Source organism: Atractosteus spatula, chromosome 2 (genome assembly GCF_055471065.1).
Source record: "Atractosteus spatula isolate fAtrSpa1 chromosome 2, fAtrSpa1.hap1, whole genome shotgun sequence".
Taxonomy (NCBI): Eukaryota; Metazoa; Chordata; class Actinopteri; order Semionotiformes; family Lepisosteidae; genus Atractosteus; species Atractosteus spatula.
Window position 1 is genome coordinate 49,615,248 of NC_142707.1, and position 14,043 is coordinate 49,629,290.

Sequence of the window (14,043 nt, forward strand, 5' to 3'; positions counted from 1 at the left end):
ACACTCCTGCTCCAGGAGAGAGAGAGACCCCTCCATCACTGACACACCTCTCTAGAGCAGAGCTCCACACTCCTGCTCCAGGAGAGAGAGAGACCCCTCCATCACTGACACACCTCTCTAGAGCAGAGCTCCACACTCCTGCTCCAGGAGAGAGAGAGACCCCTCCATCACTGACACACCTCTCTAGAGCAGAGCTCCACACTCCTGCTCCAGGAGAGAGAGAGACCCCTCCATCACTGACACACCTCTCTAGAGCAGAGCTCCACACTCCTGCTCCAGGAGAGAGAGAGACCCCTCCATCACTGACACACCTCTCTAGAGCAGAGCTCCACACTCCTGCTCCAGGAGAGAGAGAGACCCCTCCATCACTGACACACCTCTCTAGAGCAGAGCTCCACACTCCTGCTCCAGGAGAGAGAGAGACCCCTCCATCACTGACACACCTCTCTAGAGCAGAGCTCCACACTCCTGCTCCAGGAGAGAGAGAGACCCCTCCATCACTGACACACCTCTCTAGAGCAGAGCTCCACACTCCTGCTCCAGGAGAGAGAGAGACCCCTCCATCACTGACACACCTCTCTAGAGCAGAGCTCCACACTCCTGCTCCAGGAGAGAGAGAGACCCCTCCATCACTGACACACCTCTCTAGAGCAGAGCTCCACACTCCTGCTCCAGGAGAGAGAGAGACCCCTCCATCACTGACACACCTCTCTAGAGCAGAGCTCCACACTCCTGCTCCAGGAGAGAGAGAGACCCCTCCATCACTGACACACCTCTCTAGAGCAGAGCTCCACACTCCTGCTCCAGGAGAGAGAGAGACCCCTCCATCACTGACACACCTCTCTAGAGCAGAGCTCCACACTCCTGCTCCAGGAGAGAGAGAGACCCCTCCATCACTGACACACCTCTCTAGAGCAGAGCTCCACACTCCTGCTCCAGGAGAGAGAGAGACCCCTCCATCACTGACACACCTCTCTAGAGCAGAGCTCCACACTCCTGCTCCAGGAGAGAGAGAGACCCCTCCATCACTGACACACCTCTCTAGAGCAGAGCTCCACACTCCTGCTCCAGGAGAGAGAGAGACCCCTCCATCACTGACACACCTCTCTAGAGCAGAGCTCCACACTCCTGCTCCAGGAGAGAGAGAGACCCCTCCATCACTGACACACCTCTCTAGAGCAGAGCTCCACACTCCTGCTCCAGGAGAGAGAGAGACCCCTCCATCACTGACACACCTCTCTAGAGCAGAGCTCCACACTCCTGCTCCAGGAGAGAGAGAGACCCCTCCATCACTGACACACCTCTCTAGAGCAGAGCTCCACACTCCTGCTCCAGGAGAGAGAGAGACCCCTCCATCACTGACACACCTCTCTAGAGCAGAGCTCCACACTCCTGCTCCAGGAGAGAGAGAGACCCCTCCATCACTGACACACCTCTCTAGAGCAGAACTCCACACTCCTGCTCCAGGAGAGAGAGAGACCCCTCCATCACTGACACACCTCTCTAGAGCAGAACTCCACACTCCTGCTCCAGGAGAGAGAGAGACCCCTCCATCACTGACACACCTCTCTAGAGCAGAGCTCCACACTCCTGCTCCAGGAGAGAGAGAGACCCCTCCATCACTGACACACCTCTCTAGAGCAGAACTCCACACTCCTGCTCCAGGAGAGAGAGAGACCCCTCCATCACTGACACACCTCTCTAGAGCAGAGCTCCACACTCCTGCTCCAGGAGAGAGAGAGACCCCTCCATCACTGACACACCTCTCTAGAGCAGAGCTCCACACTCCTGCTCCAGGAGAGAGAGAGACCCCTCCATCACTGACACACCTCTCTAGAGCAGAACTCCACACTCCTGCTCCAGGAGAGTTCTGGAAGTCCTGTCACTCTTCCAGTCATTAACGTCATCACAATGAGCTTCATGTACACAGAGGATATATCCCAAACTTTTTTTAAACACCCTGTAGCGGCAATGCTTGTTATTAAGACAGAATTAAGTGTTGCTGTGCTTTCCTAAATGAGGCCCCATCTCACTCTCCATCTCTGTGGTGCAGCCACAGAGAAGCTATTCGTGTAGGCTGATTTAAAGATGTTTTCTTTTGATAAGGGACAGCTCCCAGACGGGGATGCACTTAGCTAAGCCTGGCTATCATGATCAATGGTCATCCATTGGCGCCTATCTGTCTAGGGAGTGCCAGATGGATATCTGGACTGCATTCCTAAGTGTCAGGAGTAAGTGACTCATATCTCACCTTGATCAACCAATCAGGGACTGGCAGGGCGTGGTGACACCACGTGGGTCTCCAATGCCCACCAAACTCTCAACCAATCAGCACACATCTGGGTCTTGGTCAAAAAGGGAGCGCAAGCTCAGATCGGGGCTCTCCTTGGCCATTTTCGCGCATCCTCAGAGACAATCACGTGACAACTGCTGTTGTCTGCACTGGGACTTGGACTTTGTTCTAAGCGCGAGGCCGAGGATCCCGTACGTACTCAGAATTCTACCAACGTGAATGCTCCGCTTGATCAACGGCAGCCTACAGTTGGACCCTCGTCGACAACCTGAATAGCTTATTCAGAAGCAGCGCTGGACCGGGAACGAACCAGTTTCTTCCCAGGCAAAAGAGTGACTTGTGAGGACTCGCGGTCACACTCTGTGCATAGAGACTTTCTACTAGCCAGCCGGACTGCTGGTAGATCCCCTCGGAGCAACGACTGCCCTGCGCGCCGCAGTCAGATTCCTCCGCCCGTCCTACTCCGAGCTGCACCTCGACTGGTTGGCCGGTAGCCAGAGGACGCCGGGACAACGCCCATTGGACAACCGCTGCAACAGAGCCTGTCAGCTGGTGTGGTGTTCGTGCCGGGAGATTCCAAATCCATACACAGTGGATAAGTAAACCCCATGTTCTACATTGCGTCTTGAGAATTTAATTGTACCTCAACACAAGTTGTTATCAATTTAATTCATGAGTAACGTATTTACTCCCGAGTTTAGAGTAACAGTGGGTAATAACACTGATTAGCGATTTGGTGTAACCGAACGATATATATTGACATATATTCTCTGTTGTGTATCTCTTTGTGTTTGCATCTCTTCGAGATTATATACCTTGTATATTGATAACCCTCACAGTAAGGTCTGCCGCTCGTATCCAGGCAGACTAGTATATGTTTGGTGCACAATTTATATTAATAAATGTATCTTGTGTATTGAACCTGTGTGTGTGCGTTGTTAGTTGTTCTGACGATTGATTTTCTAAAAGCCACAACGAACCACCTCGTGATTACTGCTACAATTAATAATTGTCTCAGTAAAACCATCAAACCACTACAACCCTTTTACACAATTGTCCCCTATCACTTTGCATCAGTGTGTGCCATGTGACTGACCGCTGCCAGGGGGATGATAGAGTTCTTCAGGAATGGCTGAGTGACCACAGCGAAGTCTTCTCTGCTATCATAGCGCCCCCCAGAGACCAGCCTCTCTGTCTCGTCCTGGACAGGGAGAGAGAGTGAGAGTCAATGACACACTGAGTACCCATGCACTCCAGTATACACCGAGTCACACTAATAAACCCTGATACATACCAGTACACACTGAGTCACAAAGAAAAACTCCACTACACACCCATACACACAAATAAACTCTGATACACACTGAGTCACACCTACACACTCCAATACTCACTAAGTCACACTAACACACCAGTACATACTGATATACAATAAGTCATATGTTGTGACCCGGCATGCCCCTCACTGACCTGGTACTCTTGGTTGATCCTCTTGATCTCAGTCAGCTCCAGGGAGTTTTCACCTGGTATCAGGAAACATGGACAGGAGTTCCTGGAGAGACAAAGATCAGGCACACATATAGACAGTCCAGAACACATACAGTACAAACAGTGATATGGACACACAGTCAATCAGACAGGTCAATCAGACACAGTCAGACAGACAAGCCAGCAGACAGAGAGTCCAATGTAGAGCAAAGGCATCACTCTGAACACTCTGAATGCCTGCAGGTTCAAAACCCAAATGGGGCACAGCTGTACATAACTGAGGATAACAGACGCACCTCTGCAGCAGAGAGCAGCCCAAGGTGTCGCTCCTGATTCTCCGCAACCCCTCAATCTGCAGGATCTCCAGGACATTGACAAACACCCGCGGCACCTGGACACACAGGAGTGGGAGGTGGGAGAAGCAGATGAGGAGGAAGGCAGGCAGGAGAAAGGGCTATTGAAGGCAGGGTGCAGGTTTCAGGATGCTGGCTATGTCTGAACAGGTCTGGATGAGCTGACTCTCACCTCCCGGTACAGCAGGTCCAGGCTGTCTCTCAGGTGTCTGGTGTAGTTCTGTACTGACAAAGTCTCCTGCCCAGGGAGACAAAGAGAGCAACACTGTCACAACATAGTCTGCACAGCACCCTTTTCCCCCTCCTACACCTGGTACGCTCTCATGCTCCTGGAACACCCTCGTACACCTGGAACACCCTCGTACACCTGGAACACCTCCCACTGTACACCTGGAACATCCTCGTACATCTGGAACACCCTCGTACACCTGGAACACCTCCTACTGTACACCTGGAACACCCTTTTTACACCTGGAACACCTCCTTCTGTACACCTGGAACACCCTCGTACACCTGGAACACCCTCATACACCTGGAACACCTCCTACTGTACACCTGGAACACCCTTTTTACACCTGGAACACCCCCTACTGTACACCTGGAACACCTCCTACTGTACACCTGGAGCACCCTCGTACACCTGGAACACCTCCTACTGTACACCTGGAACATCCTTTTTACACCTGGAACACCTCCTACTGTACACCTGGAACACCCCCTACTGTACACCTGGAACACCTCCTACTGTACACCTGGAACACCCTTTTTACACCTGGAACACCTCCTACTGTACACCTGGAACATCCTCGTACACCTGGAACACCCTCTTACACCTGGAACACCCTCGTACACCTGGAACACCCTCGTATACCTGGAACACCCTTTTTACATCTGGAACACCCTCGTACACCTGGAACACCTCCTACTGTACACCTGGAACACCCTTGTACACCTGGAACCGTCATGCACTTGGAACATCCTTGTGTACTGGAAAAGCCCTCGTACACCTAGAACAATACATGTTCACCTAGTCCTTCACTTTGATCACCTTCATGTACCTGGAACACCTTCGTGAACCCAGAACACCCTCTGCTCCTGTCATGCTTATTGAACATATTACACTGTAACTCCTGCTTATCCTGTTACAGCTTATAACACCTAAGTGCAGCATCTTTGACAAGTGTGGCATCGAATTCACCTGCTACACATTTCTCTACACGTAACCTTCTGGGTCTGTTCTCTGCAGACTGGCCCTCACCCGGTCCAGGCAGTACTGACACAGGTCATTCCCCCCAATGAAGAGAGTCACCATCTTCCAGTCATTCTGGAAATCCACCTCCTGGGAGAGACAGGGATAGGAATTACAATAATATTCCAACTGCAATTGTTAATGGCGACAAAGCACTGTGAGCCTGAATCTGAGAAACTGGGTGACATAGACCAACCTGGCTGCCCAGAGAGGACAGGCTCAGTGACCAAAGCCTGACCATGGACACTGGACACAGGCAGACCTGGCTGTCCAGAGAGGACAGGCTCAGTGACCAAAGCCTGACCATGGACACTGGACACAGGCAGACCTGGCTGTCCAGAGAGGACAGGCTCAGTGACCAAAGCCTGACCATGGACACTGGACACAGGCAGACCTGGCTGCCCAGAGAGGACAGGCTCTTCTCCCACTGCCAGCGGGGAGAAACGGAGACTGAGATGCACTTTCAGATGCAATGTGAGAAATACTCTGGGATTAAATAAACATTCCTCCACAATAAACATTCCTCCCAAAATTTCCTCACCTGCCAGAATTAGTACAGCTCCCAATTCTACTGGAGGAGGAAACTCAATAGAGTTAACCTCAAGTGATTAGGTGAAGTGATTAGATTATCAGTGAGCCCGTCTCTCAATAATAATAATAATACAGTGTGTGAACTCCTGTCCCAGCCTTGAGGAACAGACAGTGAGCCTGTCTCTCAATAATAATAATACAGTGTATGAACTCCTGTCCCAGCCTGAGGAACAGACAGTGAGCCTGTCTCTCAATAATAATAATACAGTGTGCGATCTCTTGTCCCAGCCTGAGGAACAGACAGTGAGCCTGTCTCTCAGTAATAATAATAATACAGTGTGTGATCTCCTGTCCCAGCCCGAGGAACAGACAGTGAACCTGTCTCTCAGTAATAATAATACAGTGTGTGATCTCCTGTCCTAGCCTGAGGAACAGACAGTGAGCCTGTCTCTCAATAATAATACAGTGTGATCTCCTGTCCCAGTCTGAAGAACAGACAGTGAGCCTGTCTCTCAATAATAATAATACAGTGTGTGATCTCCTGCCCCAGCCTGAGGAACAGACAGTGAACCTGTCTCTCAATAAAAAAAAAAAATAATAATAATAATAATAATAATAACAATACAGTGTGCGATCTCTTGTCCCAGCCTGAGGAACAGACAGTGAGCCTGTCTCTCAATAAAAATAATACAGTGTGTGATCTCCTGTCCCAGCCTGAGGAACAGACAGTGAGCCTGTCTCTCAGTAATAATAATAATATTAATAATAATAATAATAATACAGTGTGTGATCTCCTGTCCCAGCCTGAGGAACAGACAGTGAGCCTGTCTCTCAGTAATAATAATAATAATAATAATAATAATAATAATACAGTGTGTGATCTCCTGTCCCAGCCTGAGGAACAGACAGTGAGCCTGTCTCTCAGTAATATTAATACAATGTGTGATCTCCTGTCCCAGCCTGAGGAACAGACAGGGAGTCTGTCTAATGATGATATTATTTTATTGCTGTTAAAGTCTTAAATGTTTTGCAAAATGTTCATTGGTCACACCAATAAAGCTTTTTCAAAGAATTTTAAATGAAGACAGTGTGAGACACAGGTCTGAGGGAAGAGTCAGGACACGGTGACTGACCTTGCTGTCCTTCATGGCCTGGATGAGTTTCTGTACCTGCTGTGGAATATCACTGCAGAGAGACAGACACGGTGAGGATATAGCAGAAGGATAGACAAGCCTACAGTCCCACTCACACAGAGAGACTCTTCAGTCTTGAACAGAGTAGACTGTGAGGAGATCCGATACAAGTATTAAGTGGCTGTCCTACACTGACAGGCTCAAGGTACTGAGTCTCTTCAGTCTTGAACAGAGGAGACAATGAGGAGACCTGACACAAGTATTCAAAATTCTCAAACACACCGACAGAGTCAACCCAGCTGATGTCTTCAGAATGAACAGAGTTCACCAGTGGAAACGACATGGAAGTGCTTGTAAAACCTGGAACAGTACTTCTTTACACAAAGAGTTGTGGGAGTGTGGAACAAGCAGTCCAGCCATGTTCTTGAAGCTGATACCTTGATCTATTAACTACTGACCGCCAGATGAGCTGGCGGAGCCGAACGGCTCCTCTTGTCTGTGACCTGTCTTGTGTTCTTACAGCTTTGCCCAAACAGAGACACAGAGACCGACAGGAAGTCTGGGAGACTCACGCAGCCTTGGCGCCGCTCACCGCCATGTTGAAGCGGCTGTTGGCTGTTCCTCTACCCAGCGAGAAGCCGTAGAGAGAGGAGCTGAACTTGCGCAGGATATCTGGGAGGGCAGGATGGGAGAGAGGGGAAGGTTGAGAACTCCACACGGACAGTTCAACAAAAACACCAAATAAAGATCCACAGATGACCGAGAGCTGGATTGCGGTGGACAAGGGGCATAGGAGAGAGGTAAAGGGTCAGAGGTGAGAGGCGAGGGTGGCACTCACTGGGCAGAGTGGTGACTTTCTCCAGGCTCTCATCTCCCCCGATACTGCAGAGACACAAACACACACTCAGGCCCCAGTCACTACAGCCAGAGCACACAGGTCTGTCAGCAGCTCTAGTCAGTGGGTCTGATTGCAGCACAGCAGGGGGTCTGCACACAAACCCAGCCCGATCAGGGAGATTCAACACCCCCATGTCACACTCCCTTTCCTCCCCTGTAGTCGCCCTTCTATCTGTGTGATGAGCTCCCTAGTGGAGTCCAGTAGCAGCGGAAGTTCCTCACCCAGTTGATTCTGCTTGGCCAGACTCGCGCCCTACTAGGCTGCTACCCAATAGGAATAGTCATAACCTCACTTTCACCCCCAAGAGAGCAGCATTTGAGAAGGTCTCACCCTGAGAACACACAATCTCACTGTCCTGAGTGACAGTGAGGGTCTGGTCAGACTCGTCTGTCTCCCCAGTGAGTGTTTGTACGGGGAGTGGGTGTCCCCAGGGGCAAAGTATTCCTGGGGCTGTTGCAGCGCCACCCCCTGGTGGTTTCTACAGACCAGTCCCAGTTGCCCTGTTATAAGCGGTTAAACCTGAAATTGGTTTATTCTACAATTAAGATCCCCGAAAGCCCTTTCTCTGTCCAGGACGAGGTGTACATGTCCGACTGCGAGTGACCTTTGACGCCTGACCCCTCACCTCCAGGACCGTCCTCTCCACTCCGTCTGCAGGTTGAGGATGCTGGTTGCCCTAGCTCCAAACCCTGCCTGGAACGAGACGTGCATACAGAGACAGACACACACAGAGTTAATTATAGATTAGGGTATAATCTGAGGAACAGACAGTGAGCCAAAATAATAATAATAATAATAATATTAATAGTGTGATCTCCTGTCACCTTGTCAGAAAAGGTTGTCAGAGAGGTATATAAGAAATGGGAAGGACAGAAAAGGGTTACACGAAAGAGAGGCACAGAGAGGAGTCCAGTGAGAGAGGAGACAGACATACTCACAGAGAGAGAGTCTCCCAGTGCAGCTACTACCTTCACATCTCCTGGACGTAGCCTGTGAACTGAGAGAGACTGATATCACACTGTATCCCAAAACTGACCATATTGCCTCCCCTCCCAGTCACTCAGGTCTAACCACTAGCCCACATTGCCTCTCCCTCTCTCTCCCAGTCCCTCAGCTCTAACCACTAGCCCACACTGCCTCTCTCTCTCTCTCCCAGTCCCTCAGCTCTAACCACTAGCCCACACTGCCTCGCTCTCTCCCAGTGCCTCAGCTCTAACCACTAGCCCACACTGCCTCCCTCTCTCTCCCAGTCCCTCAGCTCTAACCACTAGCCCACACTGCCTCCCTCTCTCTCCCAGTCCCTCAGCTCTAACCACTAGCCCACACTGCCTCTCTCTCTCTCTCCCAGTCCCTCAGCTCTAACCACTAGCCCACACTGCCTCTCTCTCTCCCAGTCCCTCAGCTCTAACCACTAGCCCACACTGCCTCTCTCTCTCTCCCAGTCCCTCAGCTCTAACCACTAGTCCACACTGCCTCTCCCTCTCTCCCAGTCCCTCAGCTCTAACCACTAGCCCACACTGCCTCTCTCTCTCTCTCCCAGTCCCTCAGCTCTAACCACTAGCCCACACTGCCTCTCTCTCTCTCTCCCAGTCCCTCAGCTCTAACCACTAGCCCACACTGCCTCTCTCTCTCCCAGTCCCTCAGCTCTAACCACTAGCCCACACTGCCTCTCTCTCTCTCTCCCAGTCCCTCAGCTCTAACCACTAGCCCACACTGCCTCTCTCTCTCCCAGTCCCTCAGCTCTAACCACTAGCCCACACTGCCTCTCTCTCTCTCCCAGTCCCTCAGCTCTAACCACTAGTCCACACTGCCTCTCCCTCTCTCCCAGTCCCTCAGCTCTAACCACTAGCCCACACTGCCTCTCTCTCTCTCTCCCAGTCCCTCAGCTCTAACCACTAGCCCACACTGCCTCTCTCTCTCTCTCCCAGTGCCTCAGTTCTAACCACTAGCCCACACTGCCTCCTTGCCTCACCTGATATGGGTACTGAGTCCGAGGGTGCGAGGCCAGTGCAGGCGAGGTCGCTACCCCAGTTCTGTGAGAACAGATTTACTGGTCTGAGTGTCAGGGTGGTTAAACTGCTGTTGTAGTAGAGTTGAAATGTCAGCCAGCTTTCTTACCTTGATAGGCGGCTGTGTTGGGGGTGGGCCAGGATAGGTGTAATTGCTGTTCTGATAAGTCCTCAAGAAAGGCACAGTCTAAACCAACAACAAGAAGATAGAATTCTATACAGCTTACAACACTCTTGCTGTACTGGGACTGTAGCTCCTATTGTAACAGGACTGTTCTACTGCACTGGGACTGTAGCTCCTATTGTAACAGGACTGTTCTACTGCACTGGGACTGTAGCTCCTATTGTAACAGGACTGTTCTACTGTACTGGGACTGTAGCCCCTATTGTAAGAGGACTGTTATAATAATAATAATAATAATAATTAATAATAATTATTATTAATTAGGACATTTCTACTGTTCTGGGACTGTAGCTCCTATTGTAACAGGACTGTTCTACTGCACTGGGACTGTAGCTCCTGTTGTAACAGGAATGTTGTACTGCACTACATCCTACATAGCCCATACACACAGAGAGTATACCTATTTTATAGTTTGTATGTGCTGTGGGAAACTGCTCTCAGAGTGTGTGTTGTGTGGAAGTCCTATCCAGTGTCTTGTCTATGTAAATTGCGTTGAAGTGTCAGCCCAGGGGACTCCAGCAGTGCTGTTTGTCACTCACCTGGGAGGGGCAGTGCAGAACCACAGATGTGGAGAAGTTCTGGGAGGAGGTCTTGCTGCCCAGGGGCTCCAGCTTTGGGAAAGAGAGACAGGCAGCTGAAGGGCAGAGATAAAGAACTAACAGGCAACCATGGCCCTGACAGGCACGTACAGGCACTTTAAAACTGCCAGCAAGACAATGTGGCAGTGTGTGATTACACCAGCAGGTCAGTGTGCCTGTACACCAGCACGTCAGAGTGTCTGTACACCAGCATGTCAGTGCGTCTGTACACCAGCAGGTCAGTGTGCCTGTACACCAGCAGGTCAGTGTGCCTGTACACCAGCACGTCAGAGTTCCTGTACACCAGCAGGTCAGTGTGCCTGTACACCAGCACGTCAGAGTGTCTGTACACCAGCACGTCAGAGTGTCTGTACACCAGCATGTCAGTGCGTCTGTACACCAGCAGGTCAGTGTGCCTGTACACCAGCAGGTCAGAGTGTCTGTACACCAGCATGTCAGTGCGTCTGTACACCAGCAGGTCAGTGTGCCTGTACACCAGCAGGTCAGAGTGCCTGTACACCAGCTCGTCAGAGTGCCTGTACACCAGCAGGTCAGTGTGCCTGTACACCAGCAGGTCAGTGTGCCTGTACACCAGCACGTCAGAGTGTCTGTACACCAGCATGTCAGTGCGTCTGTACACCAGCAGGTCAGTGTGCCTGTACACCAGCAGGTCAGTGTGCCTGTACACCAGCACGTCAGAGTGTCTGTACACCAGCAGGTCAGAGTGCCTGTACACCAGCAGGTCAGAGTGCCTGTACACCAGCTCGTCAGAGTGCCTGTACACCACCAGGTCAGTGTGCCTGTACACCAGCAGGTCAGTGTGTCTGTACACCAGCAGGTCAGAGTGTCTGTACACCAGCAGGTCAGAGTGTCTGTACACCAGCAGGTCAGTGTGCCTGTACACCAGCAGGTCAGTGTGCCTGTACACCAGCAGGTCAGTGTGCCTGTACACCAGCACGTCAGAGTGTCTGTACACCAGCATGTCAGTGCGTCTGTACACCAGCAGGTCAGTGTGCCTGTACACCAGCACGTCAGAGTGTCTGTACACCAGCAGGTCAGAGTGCCTGTACACCAGCAGGTCAGAGTGCCTGTACACCAGCTCGTCAGAGTGCCTGTACACCACCAGGTCAGTGTGCCTGTACACCAGCAGGTCAGTGTGTCTGTACACCAGCAGGTCAGAGTGTCTGTACACCAGCAGGTCAGTGTGTCTGTACACCAGCACGTCAGTGTGCCTGTACACCAGCACGTCAGAGTGCCTGTACACCAGCACGTCAGTGTGCCTGTACACCAGCACGTCAGAGTGCCTGTACACCAGCTCGTCAGAGTGCCTGTACACCAGCACGTCAGAGTGTCTGTACACCAGCAGGTCAGAGTGTCTGTACACCAGCAGGTCAGTGTGCCTGTACACCAGCAGGTCAGAGTGCCTGTACACCAGCACGTCAGAGTGTCTGTACACCAGCACGTCAGAGTGTCTGTACACCAGCAGGTCAGTGTGCCTGTACACCAGCAGGTCAGTGTGCCTGTACACCAGCAGGTCAGAGTGTCTGTACACCAGCAGGTCAGTGTGCCTGTACACCAGCAGGTCAGTGTGCCTGTACACCAGCGGGTCAGGTCAGTGTGTCTGTACTTCAGTGCATCAGTGTGTCTGTGTCTCTCACCATGTTGTTCCAGAGTGCTCGGGCCATGATGGTGTGTGTTCTCTGACTGAGGTGGAAACAGTCTGGCGTGAAGAAGGCGCGGTCAGGGCGTCCATCCTGGACAGGCAGGGAGACAGGGGGACAGAATTAGCAAACCGCAAACAGAAAGACAGACACGTCCCGAGAGGGAGAGACAGGCTGGATTCTGGACTCACAGGGAGAAAGAGAGGTCAAGGAGAGAGAGAATAAGGAGAGACTCTACTGTCAGCAGGGAGAAACAGAGACAGAGGTGCACTTCCTACTGCACTGTGACAAACATTCTTCCCCAAATTTACAATTCTAATCCCAGAATTCCCACACCTGCCAGAATCACAACAACTCCCAATCCTGCTGGGAGAGGGAGGAGGGAACTCAGTTGAACTGGCAGCCCAGTATGTGATCTCCTGTCACAGCCTGAGGAACAGTGAGCCTGTCTCTCAATAATGCTCCATATGTTTGTATGTAAATGTCTTTTGATGTATCTTTATTGTTAATGTCTGTAGATTTTAGATAGATAGATAAGACTTTATTGATTTGACTTGAGTTGAATTCAGACAGGTACACAGTGGAGGAGTGCGGAAAGACTGAGAGACAGGACACAGGAGGAGAGCAGAGAGATTGAGGAGAAACAGGGGAGACGGAGGTGGTGAGAAGGGGTTGAGAGAGCAGCTCGAGGAGCACCAGGAGGACGGAGATCTGACCTCCAGCAGGGGGAGCTCCAGCTGCCTGAAGAAGGGCTGCAGCACCACGGTGAAGTCATCGCGCGTGTCGTAACGCCCAGAGTCCACCAACTCCCAAGCCGCCCGCTGCCACGGCAACACAGGGCGGAGGTCACACACCCGGGACACCCACACTGCCCAGGCTCCAGATTCAACTGCTCACCCCGGACATGTGCTCAACAGTCATCTTTAAAGCCCTTGCAAGAGTCAGGATGTTGTGCACTCATACCAATCAATTACAGTGTGATCAGTTTGAGACTCTCCACACCCACTGTGTGCATTCCCTGATTGGATGTGTTTTCACTCTGTCTCCCACGTCTAGTACCTGATTGGCCAACTGTGGCTCGGCTGCAGAGAAACTCTCACCTGATAGGCTCTGTTCATGTCAATCAATGTCTGAAGTTCCCTTGAGCCCTCCTTCGGTGACAGCACACAGCGACACAGCAGTCTGGGGGGAGAGACCCAGTTAATGCAGGACAGGTGGGGAGGGCCTTGTCAGAAATGTGCTGGGATTGGCTTTATTGACCAGAGCAGCATAATCAGAGCTCATCACTTAGTCAATTACTTGACGAGTGATGTGGGGCAGCCCAGAGAGGTGTCCTGGTGCAGCTTCCGCAGAGGGATGATGTACAGGGGCTCCACCAGGTTCACAAACACTCGGGGCACCTGGCAGGAGACACACAGGTACAGTGCTGAGAGACAGACAGGAACATCACTGACAGACACACAGGTACTACACTGAGAGACAGACAGGAACATCACTGACAGAGACACAGGTACTGTGCTGAGAGACAGACAGGTACTACACTGAGAGACAGACAGGAGCATCACTGACAGACACACAGGAACATCACTGACAGACACACAGGTACTACACTGAGAGACAGACAGGAGCATCACTGACAGATACACAGGTACTGTACTGGGAGACA

General features: G+C 51.4%; 1 protein-coding gene across 1 annotated transcript in view; it reads right to left on the bottom strand.

Moving 5' to 3' along the window:
• Positions 1-14,043, bottom strand: part of plb1 (phospholipase B1) — a 44,182-nt gene that overhangs the window by 5,440 nt on the left and 24,699 nt on the right. Inside the window, exons 25-41 of the mRNA XM_088928258.1 lie at positions 13,677-13,777; positions 13,478-13,559; positions 13,094-13,198; positions 12,375-12,470; positions 10,678-10,749; positions 10,064-10,141; positions 9,918-9,978; positions 8,884-8,942; positions 8,571-8,638; positions 7,886-7,929; positions 7,620-7,719; positions 7,048-7,099; positions 5,393-5,473; positions 4,307-4,372; positions 4,078-4,172; positions 3,764-3,845; positions 3,390-3,494 (exon numbers count right to left, since the gene is read on the bottom strand). Coding sequence (XP_088784384.1) covers positions 3,390-3,494; positions 3,764-3,845; positions 4,078-4,172; positions 4,307-4,372; positions 5,393-5,473; positions 7,048-7,099; positions 7,620-7,719; positions 7,886-7,929; positions 8,571-8,638; positions 8,884-8,942; positions 9,918-9,978; positions 10,064-10,141; positions 10,678-10,749; positions 12,375-12,470; positions 13,094-13,198; positions 13,478-13,559; positions 13,677-13,777 — 1,347 coding nt within the window. The remainder of the gene's footprint in view (positions 1-3,389; positions 3,495-3,763; positions 3,846-4,077; positions 4,173-4,306; positions 4,373-5,392; positions 5,474-7,047; positions 7,100-7,619; positions 7,720-7,885; positions 7,930-8,570; positions 8,639-8,883; positions 8,943-9,917; positions 9,979-10,063; positions 10,142-10,677; positions 10,750-12,374; positions 12,471-13,093; positions 13,199-13,477; positions 13,560-13,676; positions 13,778-14,043) is intronic.